The sequence below is a fragment of the Falco cherrug genome, chromosome 7 (assembly GCF_023634085.1).
Source record: "Falco cherrug isolate bFalChe1 chromosome 7, bFalChe1.pri, whole genome shotgun sequence".
Classification (NCBI taxonomy): Eukaryota; Metazoa; Chordata; class Aves; order Falconiformes; family Falconidae; genus Falco; species Falco cherrug.
Genome location: NC_073703.1, coordinates 13,607,552 through 13,623,522, shown reverse-complemented (window position 1 = coordinate 13,623,522; position 15,971 = coordinate 13,607,552). Strand labels below are relative to the sequence as shown.

At 38.9% G+C, this 15,971-nt stretch overlaps 1 protein-coding gene across 3 annotated transcripts in view; it reads left to right on the top strand.

Moving 5' to 3' along the window:
• Positions 1-15,971, top strand: part of ADAMTSL3 (ADAMTS like 3) — a 203,184-nt gene that overhangs the window by 146,484 nt on the left and 40,729 nt on the right. For all 3 annotated transcript variants that reach the window (XM_055715864.1, XM_055715863.1, XM_055715862.1), the window contains 4 exons: positions 2,431-2,635; positions 3,503-3,650; positions 5,091-5,175; positions 11,944-12,230. In XM_055715864.1, the coding sequence (XP_055571839.1) occupies positions 2,431-2,635; positions 3,503-3,650; positions 5,091-5,175; positions 11,944-12,230 (725 nt within the window). The remainder of the gene's footprint in view (positions 1-2,430; positions 2,636-3,502; positions 3,651-5,090; positions 5,176-11,943; positions 12,231-15,971) is intronic.

Sequence of the window (15,971 nt, the reverse complement as noted above, 5' to 3'; positions counted from 1 at the left end):
AACCCAAAGAACTGTAGACATGCTTGAGCAAAGCTGTACAGACTCCTTCACCTTGATCAGCAGTCATACATCACACCTCCTACATAACACGAGGGCCATGTGGAGGGCTGCCTTGCAGTCCTACGGCATTTACCACCACTTTCCCATTCACACAAGGAAGTTGTGGGAAAGTCATGGTGCGCACCGCAAGATCTTGAAAGAGTTCTCCTGTGGCTAGAGTTGTAAATGCCCCACTGAAATATTTTTACAGATGGAGAATTCTTTTGAAATAAATAGAAAAATTTCCCAGGATGAAAATTTTCTTTTAAAGCTTTTGGAAAGCCTCCATTTATTTCAGACTTGTTGGACTGTTGAGGATCCCTTGACAGCTGTGGGTTCTGGAAAGTATCTCCTTGACTGCTTGCCCAAGACCCCCCTTTTCCCCAGTAGCCATGGACCTCACTCCATCTTGAAAATGCTTATGGGAGTATGGGATCTGGAGTGTGTTCGAAACTGATGAGATAAAGAAAAACAACTATAAAACTTCATGCTATAAACACTTGCGGGGCTAGTATTACATATAGCACAGTGAGCCTTATATATATAAATCCATGAGCTGCTAATTCATTGAACAGTTAATTGCTCTTTAGTTCCTGACCATTTTTAAAGAAAATGAGTTAACGCTGGCCATTTATTTAAGTCAAAGAAAGGTGTAACTGTTGCTCTTCAAATGTATTTTGTACTTGTGTGTCTGATACAGATTTGTTCTGAATGCTTTTGAGTATGCACTCTCTAGTTAATGTTCCATGGCTTGCTGTATGTTTCATACTCATTCTTCTGTCGAGCTTAAGCAGGATTAATAGGTTTTTGTAGGCAGTTTACAATCGGAATTGCCCTTGATTTAACTGCTTTATCACAGAAAGTGCGTCATAATTACTTAAATTTACCATTGATTTATAAGCCTTTGCTTCATCTACTCTTAGATTATTACTTCCTTTATGATAGCTAAGCTACTCTTGATGAATTTATTTTGGTGGGATATTGTTGTACTTGCTGTGTCCATTGTTCATAATGGATGTAATTTTTTTCATGATCCTTTCAAAATGCCTGCAGGTGTAACAGGAATAAGTTTTAAACTAACAAATGTTGATGAACCACAAGATGTGCTGCAGGATTGAATCACTTCCCAAGTCTTAGCTTTTGATTTGGGTAGATGGTGGAAAGAAAGTGAGAGATAAGATGTGAAGGGTGAGGAAAAATTGCGTGGAGGTCAGTGGAACCTATAGACAAATGCTGTGATAGAAGCTTGTTATGTCTAAACATGACAGGAGCGGGACATTTTTGAAGTTAGTTTTTGTTGAGAAGTGATTGCTTAAATGCACATTCATGCTAAGATCAAGATATAAATGAAACAAAGTTTGTAATCTAAAAACCTCCATGTAATTCTTACTTCAGGTGGTGCAGCAATTTCCATCTTTATTGTAGATAGGCCAGGGATCATGGGTATATATCCATTTTGAAGATATTCCCTCCCAGCAGGTGGTTGGTCATCCCTCTGTTGGAGGCTGCTGCCCCACAGTTCTGCTGGTTGACAGGGCTGTGTGAGTTTTCCTTAACCTGTGCGTTGCCTGACTTCAGGAGAAATCAGCTGGGTTAGCTGGAGCAGCTGAAACGGATGACCCTTTTGCTTGAAGCAAGTTGGAAAGTGTGAACACAAAGTCATTCAACAGCATTTCAGTGAGGGTGGAAAACTCTTACAGAACTGCAGTGATGACCAGCCAAATGATATCTGTCACAATTTAATTTGTTCACAGTCCTTATGGATGAAGACAGTTTGAAATGAAATGGCCGGGTTTACTCAAAGCAAGTATTAGAGTTCCCATAAAAATTATTTCATTAACAGATTTTTTTAAGGGTAGTCTGCATGATGTGGGTAGTGATGAGCAGCCGTGGGTAATATCATCCTCAGTCAGCACAGCCAGCTCTGTCTTTGTCTTTGGACTTCATATAATCTCAAGTACATGTGTTTCTCGGTCTCCGACAATGATAATAAGGGTATATGTGACCAAGTAAATTAACTGTGAAAAATAATCTATTTAAATGATTTAGACTATTTGCAAATAAAATCATTCCAGTAATTGAACCTAGTATATTTAGGGTCTTTAACTCATGTATGAGAATAAGATTTTCAGTTATTTTGGGAAATGTACTTAAATCTGTAGTTCTATTTTTCTTCTCATTTTGCACATGAATTTAAGCTGGAATAAAGCAAGGTAGCTCTGTAATTCCATGTATTTATATTCAGTGTGTGGTCAGGATCCAGCAACTAAACTATCAGTGAGTTTTAATGACACTAAGGTTGGACTGAGGATTTTGCACTTTTAATAGAAGTTAGTTGAATAATAATAAAAAAGAAGCCTTATTTTTAATGTGTGCGACTTCTTTTTCTAGGTGGGAACATAATCCTTGGACTGCATGTTCTGTTTCCTGTGGAGGTGGTATTCAGAGGAGAAGTTTTGTCTGTGTAGAGGAGACCATTCATGGAGAGATACTGCAAGTTGAAGAATGGAAATGCATGTATGCCCCTAAGCCCAAAGTCATTCAAACCTGCAATCTGTTTGATTGTCCTAAATGGGTGGCAATGGAATGGTCTCAAGTAAGTTGAAAAGTAATTGGGACCTTTATTCTAGTTTTCTAAAGGAAGCCTCTAGTCTTGCATTACTATGTACTTGTGAGCACGAGGCTATTGGAAAAATGTAGCCCTGCAAGCATAATTTTTAGTACTATATAGGAGAAGTTTGTGCTAAGTAATTTGGCTTGATAATCGAAATCTTACCATGCCTGTGTGGAGAAAAATTCATATTGAATTATTTATGCATGTTGAATTCCTGCTTTACACAAAGGAGAGGTTAGAGCCAGAGGTCAGGCCCCTTTGCAATCAGGTCATTTGTCTCTCAGTTCTTGATAAATGTAGTATTTCACGGCAAGTAATAGCTAAAGGCATATCTGTCTAGGGGCTGACATGTCTGCAGGGGTGATTTTCCAGCATTCTTACCTTTCATTATAGTAACAAGAACATAAAGCCAACTTATTTTGGCTGTAGTTATCTGATACAGCCAGATAGCTCAACACTTCTATAATTCCTTAGTTCATCCAAATGACATCACTGACATAAAGAAACTGTTCTTGCAGCACGTCTGACCCAGCTTTAACTGAAAATGACCACTGTAAGAGAGCATTTTCTCAGTACATAGCCACCTCTGTTTCAGACTGTTGCCAATCAGATAAGCTTTACAGAACCCCATGAAATCATTTGCATTCCCCAAACTTAGACGTTTTTTCCATCATCAACCTTTTCTTTATTCACCTAGCAATGCAGGCACAAATTCATATGTCTCCGATGCCTGATTGATTGTGGAAAAACCTTAGTGAACACATCATCAGTGCTTCTAACTTGTTTTTTAACAGTATTTGTAAATATAATAAAAAAGAAACTGTCAGATGGTTTCATTGTCTCCTGTAGTGCACAGTGACCTGTGGCCGAGGCTTGCGTTACCGAGTAGTGCTGTGTATTGACCACCGTGGGCAGCATGTTGGTGGCTGCAATCCACAACTTAAACTACACATAAAAGAAGAGTGCATTGTGCCAATACCATGTTACAAGCCAAAAGGTAACTGGAATTTTGTCTGGGTCTGTTATTGTTTCACATTTTTGTTAAGAGAATTAAAAGCCCCTGGTAACCTTTTTTTTCAGAAATGCCAGAAGCTGGAATTTACTAGGACTTATTTCAGTTTTGGCAGAAACAAGCATTTTAATTATTGGTGCTAGGAAAAGTGCCCTGCTGATATTTTTTGCTGATGTGGCCAGACTGTCATGAAGTGAACATGCTAACTAAGTCTATACAGCCTGGTCAAATTGGGAAAACCAGAATTAATGAGATCAACATGGGGAGGAGCAGCTGTTCAATAATACTTGAAATTGGAATGGTACTCCATAGGTAGCACTTGGGGTCTTGTTCATTTATATCTCATTAAATGTGTCAACATTCCCAGTGGGCCTCATCAGTTTGTTGTTATAATTAAGCTGATTTCGTTTTCTCTTCCCCATTTCTGTGTATTTAAAAGGTCTGTAACAATGATGTAAATTGACAAATATTCTCTAAGAGAGTTGGTAAGGCATGAAACTGTAGGTCAGAAGTGAAAAGAAAAAGCAAAGATGAGGGGTGGTGGAAACCAGTATGTCTTGTCCCTTGCTCATTTCTGTCCCTCTGGGCCCAGGAAACTTTAGAGGGTGCTACTCCCATTCTTTCAGGTTTTATTGAAAGGCTTTTATTTCAGCCATCCACAACTCACCATAAAGGTTTACACAGAAAAAGTGAAAGCTATCTGTAGACAACCCTATGTTTCTCTTTAGGATGTTTTCAGACTTTAGAGAATTCTTCAGGCAGAAAACTATTCAGGGTTAAACCATGAAGTAGAAACTAGCACTGAAGTTTTACGAACCTTCTGGGATTTTACTTAAGTTTGGAGGCACAGATCCTCAACTGGCTTACAGTACTCCTAAAAAAAAGGATCACAGAAGTGTAGGACATATAGACAGATAAAAAAGTTGGTGTTTTTTAAATTAATTTCCAATTTTGGGAAAGTTGGCTAACTCTGCAAAAAAACCCAGTATTTTCTGTGAAAATTTTCTAGTGAAGCCAGTCTATCTGGAGAGCAATGTACATTTGCTATGCTCTGGCTTCTTTTTCAGCTATAAACTTAAGTTATGATGATAATCCATTACGCTGAGATATAAGCTACAACCTACTAGAGACTGCCTGCATTTGGGGAATATGTGGGAAGGAAGTAGAAGATTAAATAGGAATGGAAATTGGATTACTAGGACCCTCTCAGTAAAAAGGGGTGTCAGAATGGAGCTCAAACATAATGAAGACATTTTCTAGTAAATTGTTTATTATCCAGTATATCTTTATTCAAAAGCATTAGATCAATAGACAATGTAAAGTGTTAAGTGCTAAGGTGAACAGTGCTAACATCTACATATTGCTTTGATTTTGGAGGAATTACTGAATGTTTTGGTTTGTTTGGGTTTTTTTTTTTTGTAACAGAAAAAAACCCTGTGGAAGCAAAATTGCCGTGGTTTAAACAGGCACATGAAATGGAAGAGACCAGAACAGTCTCGGAAGAGCCAACGTAAGTACATTGTGTGTTACAGTGACGAAACTTTTCCAACATGTTTTGCAGATCATCTGGAATGACAGTTGCTGTGCAGTTTTCTTTGACAGTTGGCCTTCCTTGGGAGATGAGTTGTGTTATGAGCTGTTCCTAATTTTACATCTCAATAGCTTTGCTTCTGGAGCTCCTGTTCTGGATGACACAGAGCTACTGTGTTAGTAGTGACCCTGTATCATTCAAGCAATGCAAAGGGATCTTCATTTAGCCTAATTAAACCCCAATTAATGATGTGGAAGCATTTCAGCAGATGTAAATTAAATAAATTCAGTTTTATCCCAGTCATTGCTGTTACCTCAAGGATGTAGTGGTTGTATTAAAAATTAAGAGGTACTTTGTAGGGTTGCCAGGGTTTCCTTGGGGAGTGAGACCAATGCGTAAATAAAGTGAGAAAAACCTGCTGATCTCTGAGCTTAGCTAAATCTATGCGGGTAAGTTGTGATATTTTACATGTGTATATGTGTGAAATAACATCTGGATTTTGTGAGTCCCTTTAAGAGCTGACAGGGGTAAGCCTTGCAACATTTAAGTCTTGGGCATGAAAGCATGACTTAAATCCAGCTACACTTACTCCTGTCCCTTGTATGTTAGGGCATCCACACAAGTGCTTATATCCCCTGTGTTAATGTTTCATGTATATTTGTATCTAATATATTCAATATAGAGTATACAACTTTCTAGAAAATAGAAATGTTCTATAAGGTTTTCATGAGAGATTTTGAACAGCATTTTGTTGTGCTGTGCCAAATTCTGCACTCATTTGTAGTAATGTTAGTTTAAAATAATTTAGATGAGCTTGCTGAAGTTACTTTGGATTTATATTGCTCTGAGAGCAAAGCGTGCCCTATAACTTCTTATTTTTCTTCCTCCATCTAGCTATTCCTGATTTTTTGGCACACATGCACCAGCAGGTGTGATCATGAGTAATAAAATCTTTACACCTGCACTGACTCACAGAAGAAACCTCTTGCCAAACAGGTGTTTGCATAGTTATGGTGACTGTACTTTAAACTTTTCACTGCTCTAGCCTTTCAAGTCAAGTGTCAACCTACTGTGAGTGGTTATTTCACTCTCCAAATTGGTGGCCCTGAATTAAGGCAGGGTAGTAGCAAAGGTATAAAAATGAAGTGTGATTGTCGAAGGGGGTGATGCAATCAAATGTGCCTGTTGAATGTCAGCATATCAGAATGAAGGTATATAAGGCCACCTCTAAAGAGGATTCAGCATGAAGCTGTAAAGAAAGTGATCTCTAGCATTATGAGATCGTGCTGTGGCATCCATGAGCTAATGTAGCCTCTAGGTTTTTAAGATCATTCAGCAGCAGTCTGACAGAACAGGCAGGGAGGACCGGCAGGGGCACAGCATGCTGGTTCAGAGTATATTTAGAATATAATAGAGCTGAGCCGGAAGGTTTGTAATGGGTTCCCTTGTACCTTGCCCTCACAAAGAAAGCCGTTATTCGTGCCTTCCTAGGCATGACCGAGGTATTCCACTGTGGCCTCACAGCGTGAATGCAGCCGTGTTCGAGTTCTCGCTGCACGTCCTGTCACAGCTGTGCAGTTTTGCAGTTCCTTGGATCTTTACTCTTTTGTTTACTCTGGAGACCTAGATTTTCATGAACATTTTTTTAAAATTCATGATCCTCATTCTGTCCTGAGACTCTTTCCTTCACGTTTTCCAGAAGCATCTCCCCAAGTCTAAAAGGTTTCTCCAGCCACTTCTTGCTGATGCCTCTTCTCTGCCATCCTTCTCTGATCCTGAGGTGTTGCTGGGGTGCTGTGCTTCCCTAGCCTGGGGAGTCTGGGCTCTCCTAGGGCCCAGCTCTAATGCTGCAGCCATATTCCTTATTAATTTCTTTTTACTTGTCTTCTGGTGCCGCCTGCTCTTACTTTATTCTAAGGAAGCTGGCAGGTAAGGAGAAATGAGAAATAACTACTCCCTGACTTCATTCCCTTTTGCAGATTGCCTGTTGGTCCTGTGGACAATGGTTTGCAACCAGAGCAGTTTCTCAATAGATGCTTTAAATCTCATGCCCTAACTGTTCCCGTCTTTTCCAGCTGGAGTGCTGCTTTTTGGGGGTCAGCCTTTAGGGTTTAAAATAAACTGTAACAATAGGTTGTTACTTCTCCCAGAGTAAATTATAACAAGATTTCCCTCTGGTTTGGATCTGTTTAACTTTATTTTCTGTAATTTACACAAGGCACAGTGATAACTCATAGCCCACCTCTGCCTAGCAGGAGGCTTATGATTTCCTTGGTAAAATGCCATCACTTTTAATTTTAGTTATTCTGTTGTCATCCAGACTTAAACCACAATACGAAGTCTCAACTTCTAGTCCATCCTTTTATTACAACTGTCTTTCTAGGCTTTTGTGTAATATTTTAGTTGATAATGAATACGAGAATAAATGCAGCTGTGTTTTAGAACCCACAAATGATGAATATGCCAAAAGTAGCTTGTGGAAGATGAATAGTTCTGCTGCTGTGGTCTGCCATGGCTGCTGTCCTGAATTTACATAGAGGGGGAACATTCAAAAGCTGCTTTTTTTATTATTATTAGCAAAATAAAAAATGACTGCCCTTAAAGTGAGGCCAAGAAAAATTTAGTTCTGACCTTTTTAGTTTTGAGTTGTGGAATGTGATGACAGTTGATACCAATAATTATTTTAAACATTCTTCCCTCGAGCCTTCTTAGTTACAGGGGGATTCGCAGAGAAGATCCAGAAAGGTTTTTGCATCCTTTTTATTAATCATAAGTTAAAGGAATAGACACCTCAGCTGCCTTTCCCTGTCATGGCTTAGGACAAAACTAAAATGCTTTCAAAAGCTGATATATTTTTTCAGCAACCTGAACTAAAAAGTCATCACTAGTTTGTGTAGTCGCGGTGGCTGCATGTGAAATGCAGTGTCTCTCAAAGGTTCTTGCTCATTGCGTTTGAGTCATTTTCACAGAAACGTCCCCATCATGCCTTTAGTGATAAAGAATTACATGTTTTTCACAGCTGCCTCTCTGAAAATGGGTGGGTAATTTTGTCCAACACATTACACTCAAGTCTGATAAAACCTGGCAGTGCAACTCTGCTTAGAGCAGGCAAGGGTGGTGCTTCAGGGGAGGGGTAGGGTGCCAGCACCATGGAAGTTCTGACCCAGTAAGCAGCCAACATTTTAGATGCTTCTGCAAGCTTTTATCCAGGCCCCTTGGCGCAGTAGGGTTGGATTGGAAATATCACAAAAGCAGTCCTTTTTTCAGGATTTAGGCATTTCCTGTCTTAACTGAAAGCAAGAACTGCAGGCTTGAGGAAAATAATAATGAAAAAAATAATACTGAGACACACCATGTTTTCCAAGTCTTTAGAAAGTTGCAGAAGGCTGTGTTGATTTAAGTTTTCAGTTCAGATTTGATTTGGTTGGCCTGGGCTGTTCTGTCCCAGTTATATCATCAGTAGTTTAGGTCACCGCTTCACTTCGCAGGTCATCCTACACTTGCTTTTTTAGTGTGTGCCAGGGGAATGCACATTTCCATTAGTGTTAGACTGGTAACGCCACAGCACGGACATCCTCTCCGCTGCATCTGTAGTGTGTACATCATTTCTACTTGTGCAGATGACTACAGGAGCATTTGATTTCTACATTGAACTGGGAAGAATGACTGTACAAAAAGGCCAATTGTGGAAAGTTGTGCCTGCTTAGATTTGCATTTTTCCATTCTTTTCCTTTTTTTAATCAGGAGTCTCATCTGCAGACTTAGTTAGAGGTCTCAGAAAATTTTCAGAGTTGCCACCATCCTATCCATTCCATTATAAATTCCTGATGATCTGCAAGGCATCATAATACAACTGCTCTGATGCTTCTTAATCCTGACCTGAGATGACTCTGAAGTGTCTCCATCAAAGGCAGAGTGAATTTGATGATGGGAAGTATTGAATCAAAAGTATTGCCATGTGTGTGCTCTGAATGCCACTGAGTAAAAAATATATCACTTCTGAGGCTGATGGAGTTTGCTTTAATGGTCTCTCACAGGCTTTGTTTGTGCATATGTTAAATAAAAAATAAAAATAAAAAAATAATCTGTCTGAACTCAAAATTCAGATACAATGCCAACCTCTGGAGTTCTCTCACTGTCCAATCAGTTCCTTGCTCAAATTTTGTATTAGCAGTCTCCATTGGCTGCTGTTGAAGGCACTTAAAGTGTGACTATAACATGATCATGCTTTGAAAAGTTATAGAATTTAGGATTTTAATAGCTAAATAGTCAAGTGACTAGTGTAGCAAATTCCATGTTAGAATAAAATAATTTGGGTGTTGTTTTTTTTTATCTTGCACTTTTCTGAAAAATACCAGACACTAATCAACAGGAAAACATCAATTATAATATAGGCTTGGTATAAGTCGAAGAAAAAATGCTTAGAATTTTCTGAATTTCTTTATAAATCAATCAGTTGATTGAATGAAAGGATTGCTGTGGTTCAGAATTTCCTTTCATTTATACAGGAGTTCAAAAGAATGCATCATACGTTATTTTCGGAATGTTTTAATGCACTCAGCTAACAGTACACAAAACTAACACTGATGGCTGGTATGCTGCTGTCATGCTTTTAGCAAAAAAAGTTACTTGCTTTCAGACTGTAAACTGTTAGGTGTGGTCACACCACCAACCAACTCGTTTCAACTATATATGTCCACCAGTTTTATTTTTCTAATTAGCCACATGAACTTATACTTATTTTTTTACACAGAAGGAGGAGAAAGCCATAATTTTTTTAATCCTACGCACAATGACCTTGATTGAATAAAGCACTTAAGCACAAGTTTAATTCTGAGCACATTATAGTCCTGTTGACTTCAAAGGACAGCTGATATGCTATAAGCTAGGCACATGCTTAAGCATTTTGTTGGATGAGGGTGATTTTGCCATGGCCACCCTATGTAGTTTGCATGGCTGTCTTTGAAAAGACTCTGAGATCTGATGGTTCAGGATTAAGCTGATTTTATCTATTGGGTAAGAGAACCCTTCCTGTGCAGCTTTTTCCTATAGGTGTTCAGTTAGAATTTGTTATCAAGAGCACCTGGACATTGACCCCTACCAGCTGTGCCGTTGGACTTGGTGGACTGTTAGGTTGCACCAGTAGGGCATTTACTCAGATTTTATCGCTGTAGGACACAGCTATCCACCATTTTGATAATACTCTTCCAATAAAAATCAATACTCTGCCCTTTCCTGAGTCTGTCAGGGACCAGCAAGCTCTAACTAACACTCTGAGGCTCTGTTCAAGGAAACTTTGAAGTAACAGGCATTGACATCTTTATCTTCATAGCAGAGTTGTGAAGATACTTCATTAACATCTCTTTAAAGAATAACCAGTTGCCTTGTAACCTTTATTGGAAATGAGAATAGTCTTTTCCACGGCAGACAGTCGGTCTTGAGGTCTATCCCAAGCACAGCTTGGGTGACGACCCCAAGGACTGTTAGAGTATCCTTATGGGTTACCCACTCATCTGTTCTCCTTCCTTCTGTGTGATTCTTCCTCTGTATATACTGGCAAGGAGTTGTTGGCTCAAGATGATAAACTGTCCACAGAATCAGCCACATTTTGTTGACATTTTTCTGTGCTTACTGTGTATGCAGAGTGTAAACACTGATTTTTGTCTTACATGACTGTTCTTATTTTCTTAAGGACAGCTTTCCTGCAGTGAAGAGAAAGATAATTCTTAATTAAAGATAAGGAGAAAATCTTTGAATCCTAATTTGACTTTTTCCTTCCAAATACATTTTTAGCATTGGTCAAATATATCCTTCTGTATCTCCCATTTGTGTTTTGACCATCAGCTACATTTGGACATATAATAAAGAGCAAGTGCAACCTTTTGAAAAAACATCCTATGAAACTCTGATTTCTTATAAATTGTACCCCAGAGCCACTTGGGATGACTTTATTAATGAAATTCAGCCCCTTGGGTCTAAGGCCATTTTGAAAATTACTATCGGATATTGATGTGACCCTCGAAGTCAAAGAATATTATAGATTAAAACCTCCTTTTATTCAGTAAATTCATGATCTGTAAAATAAGATCTTACTATAGTTCATCAGGAGCATAAATGCTTTCTAATAAAAATGAGGGATTTGTGACTGAGCCAGTTAGACCTCTTTATTGCAGATAAGAGGCTTCTTACAAGATTAAATCTGAGCAGCAGCCTGCGGTGGTATGCACTGGAGATAGCTAGATTTAAAAAGTGTTTTTATGCTGTCTGGTTGCTGATTATTGGTATGACAGAAGTTGATGGCCTTTCTCAGATTTAAGCAGACTGCAAATATACTTTTGGCATATGCCTAAGTCCGTGTACCTGGGGAGCTATTTTATATTGTAGAGATGTGTCTTCATGGAGTTTCTCCTTATTTTCCACTGAAGGAGTTTGAGGAAAGATTTAGGGAATGTCCTTTCCCCCCCAGAAAAAAAGATACAGCCTTCCCTGTTCTTTTGATTCTTTCTCCTCTTTTGCTACATCTTTTTTTTTTGTGAATTCTGAGAAATGGTCTGGGGTGGGAGGCAAGTGAAAGACTTAAGACACTTGATTATGCATTCCATTTGAGCATCAAATAGTATTATGTATTGTCTGCTGTGCGTATAAACATACATTTATGTATTTTAGCTATGTTTTAGCTCTGCACACACATACATAAATATATGGAACAAAATGACAGCGTTTCTACTGCCCTGTGATAATTTGCAGGTTTATTCCTGAGCCCTGGTCTCCATGCAGTGCCACGTGTGGCAATGGTGTACAGGTGCGAGACGTGAAGTGCCGAATTCTTCTGGCATTTACTCAGACTGAGGTTGAACTGCCTGAAGAGGAATGTGAAGATGTGAAGCCACCAACAGAACGCGTCTGTCACCAGGCATCCTGTGACAGTGATCCTGTCCCCTACACACCAGAATTTTCACATGCTGAAGATGGCAGCGTGACTTACGACTGGGAATACATTGGGTTTACTCCTTGTTCAGCTACGTGTCTCAGAGGTACCTTTATTTATGTATTTATTTATCCCAAGTAGCAGGAATTTGGCATTGCTTGATGTTGTTGGGTCTTCTCTTCATGTTGCCCTATGCAGCTATGTTGATCTGTAGAAAAACATGCACCTTCAAGTTTTAACTGATTTCTAGGTTATTCATAGAGTATTTGAAACTACTTGGTTTCATTTATGTCCTGTGTTCAAACGTTGACTTTATCTGGTTAAGGTGCAAGAAGTTATTGATACAGCAAGTTGCTTTAGTCTTGCTGCGGGAGTCTCAGCTGTCAGGTAGTTGGTGGTATCAGTATGTTTAATGCATCGTTGATGGGCATGTTTAGACAACCTTTCTTTCTAGGAACTGAAAGTGTATAGTTTCAAAGTTAAAATTCCCATGTTAGTTATTTTGTATATTCCCAAATGCTGTCATTTTCTGCAGTACAGTAGGGATACAAAGCTGTAATTAGGGAGGCTTCGTTTCAGTCTGACCGGTGTGAACATCAAACGGGAGTTCGTTTAGGTCTTGGTACAGTACATGACTCTACAGGAGCTCTGTGCCATACATCTGTCTGCAAGTAGTTAGGCACATTCCTTTTTGGATGTAATCGAATCTCCCTGTTGTCCTAAGTACATGCTACCAGACAAGGTTGCTGGTGTTGCTGCTACATGCTGTACGCTGGGACCGAACACAAGTGAGTTATGAAGTGTTAAGTGGAAGCAGGGGAATTGTGAACACACCTATATATGACAGGACTGATGACATCAGTGGGAAGTGAAGACAGTTGTACCCATAGAAGAAATAAAAAATGTAGAAAAGGGGAGAACAGAAACAATTGGAAGCAGAGAGCCAGTCTAGAGCTCACAGAAAGCAGCCTCCTTTGTACTATTCACCAGTTCAAACCTGGAAGACAGAAGCTGGGAGGGATGCCCCAGAATGCTGTCAGCAGGATGGTAAGTGGCTGATTAGTGCCTCCTTTATCATTTACTACTGCTGTTTACTGATGGGGTTGATCCATAGGAACAGCAGCACATATGGTCACAAAAGTTGATGCATCCCATTCCCTCAGCCACCTTCAGTGGGCATTTTGACTGGCAAAGTAGAAGAGGCTGTAGTCCGAGTATATCTGTATAAATGTGTGATGGTAATGACAGCTATTGTGACTAAGTGTCTGTCTTCATTTTGAGGCAGTTGTCTTTAGAAATAATAATTGTACCCTAAAGGAGGAATGAAGTTTTCATTACTACTAAATTGGTAGTTCTCTTTTTCATATCTCAACTGATTTTTGTAATGTGCAATCATTTCGTTGCCATCTTAAGTCCACTTTACTACTGCTATTTAGCCAGTATCTTCACCAAAGGTGTTCTGAAACTCCAAAGTTTTTGAACTTAGAGGGCATCAATAGACATTTAGGCTGAAATAATCTGTAGTCTTTGCCTGCTATTGCACATGTGCCTGTTTGCATTGCCTGCATCTCCACATGTGAGTTTGTCCATGCAAAAATGTTCATGTAAGAAGTTGTACTTGGAGTGCAAGCTGACAGAAATTTGAGGAGCCTGTACTGAAGACAGTAGTTTTGTTTGCCAGTGCAAAGGAACTTTGGAATGACTGATGAGGAGAATCCCATGATCAGTTTAATTGTATTCCTAAGGGAGCCAAGTGTGAATTCTGTTGCTGACTTCTGACCTTTCATGAATTTGTGAGATGTCTGACGCAGAATTGTCCTAGAGGTGTTCATAGTAATCTGACCATTTGTCTGATATGCAGTAGAAATTATCCATTTGAAGAAGTTTCAAAGAAATTATCTGCTTTCTCTTGAGACTTCTGTGGTATCACTGGTACCATGTCTAGACATTTTTCTTATGTGATGCTCAAGGGAAATATGGGAAGTTGTCAGGATATTTTATCAAGGAACAGCTTCAGAAGTCCCTGTACTGTTATGTTAGTTAGGTAGCAGTGATTTTTTCCTTCTATCAGTTCTGGTCTTCTTGCTGCCTTGGCAAAGGCTTTCAAACAGACCAAAAATTACCTGCCGATAAATAGTTTAAAGGGAACCAGACATGTCTTCTGTTTCCAACTTATTGCAATGTACTAACTAATGATCTCACTGTCTACTATTTTTCCATTGTGTAGTTCAAAGAGGCTGATCCATTTCGGCTAAGTTTTATGTTCAAATCTCATTTCAATTAGATGAACTCTCTCATTACAAGAAATGAATGTTGTCTGAGTTTGGAATATCCCAGTGTAATGTAAATTATATTAGGTGCTTTTTCTCTAGTATGTATGTATCTAGCAGTGGCTATTAAAATAAATTCCTGTGGATTTCTGTATCCTCAGAACTCCCTACCCCCATTTCTTACTGCTTGACTCTCCAAACAAGGGAAAAGCCTGCAGGTCTAAACAGGGTGGAAGCTTTACAGCCACTGTGTGAGCAAAGACTGAATCTGTTTCAGTGCTTGTCACTAGCAGCTTTTTTAAAAATCCTTGTGCGACTAGACTTTTAATTCGAATTCTCCTCTGATCCCTCTCCAAAGCAGATGAAAAAGGCAGATGGCAACATTGTTTTCTGAGGTATTAGAATTACAGAGATAAAGTGATCTGCAAGGCAGTATCAAACATCTTCACTTTCCAGTTCGTCATATTCCTTGGTCATTTTATGTGCTTTCTGCAGCAAATCTGTGTGGCTTGTCACCTAGTATATTGAGTGCCATAAAACTTGCTGCTTTTGAGGCCTGGTACAGTCTGTTATGCCTCTTAGCATAACTGATACTTCTTTCATCAGTCTTTCCACGAGTGCAAATAGAAGTTGTCCAGGCCAGTCTGTCATGGTGCAGATGTCACATTTAACGTCCATAGGAAACTCTGTAAGCATCCTGAAAGCTAAAGATCTGTTTTGTCTTCAGTGCCTGAAGAAATCCCAAGCTGAAAATAAACCAACAGTGTACTTGGGTATCTCAAGATTTGCCTTTATTTTCCCAAAATGTGGGGGTTTGGTTTGGGTTTTTTTTCACCCAATCTGAAGAACTTTGGCCCTGATGTGAGAGGCCCCAACACCAGTATAAGCTGAATTTTCATAATGTTGTCAGTGAGACTTATTAGTCATTATCAGAATAAAGAGTACGCCTAAGGAGAAGAAATGTTTTTCTTGTAATCTGTAGTGTTTCTTCAGTGTTGTCAATCATTTAACTACTCTACAATATTTTAAAGGGATGTTTTCAATTTTAAAAAATAACTGAACGTTTTCTGGTTCCCTGTTTAAAAATACCTTTAATTGCAAGAGGCAGATTTTGGTGGTTCTATATAATTATTATTACTACTTATATTCCATATGCTTCAAAATTTATGATTCTGATCCTCTAAAGTCATTACAGTGGCTTAAAAGTAATGAGATTAAACAATAAATACATATGCACTTCCTTTTGTTTCCTCTATAGTCTGTGACTTCGGAAGCTTTAGGGTACAGTCAAGTTGTGTCTTCAGGCTTTTGCCCGAACCGTAATGGCTAAAAGTTTACCATTTTATTTATAAGAAACCTGAGATTCTTAGAAAATTAATGGATTCTAGCCAAATTTAAGGGCTCTTAAGAAAAACAATGAGTGTTCTGAGACTCTCCTATAAAGTTGAGAGCATTTGCAATGGTGTGTTGTAGGTAACTGATAACTGGTTACTCCTATCACTAGTTTCTTTAACTGCAGACACTGTTTACTCTTTCTCAGAATGAGTATAAATAACATTGCTAGTTTCAATAGATTC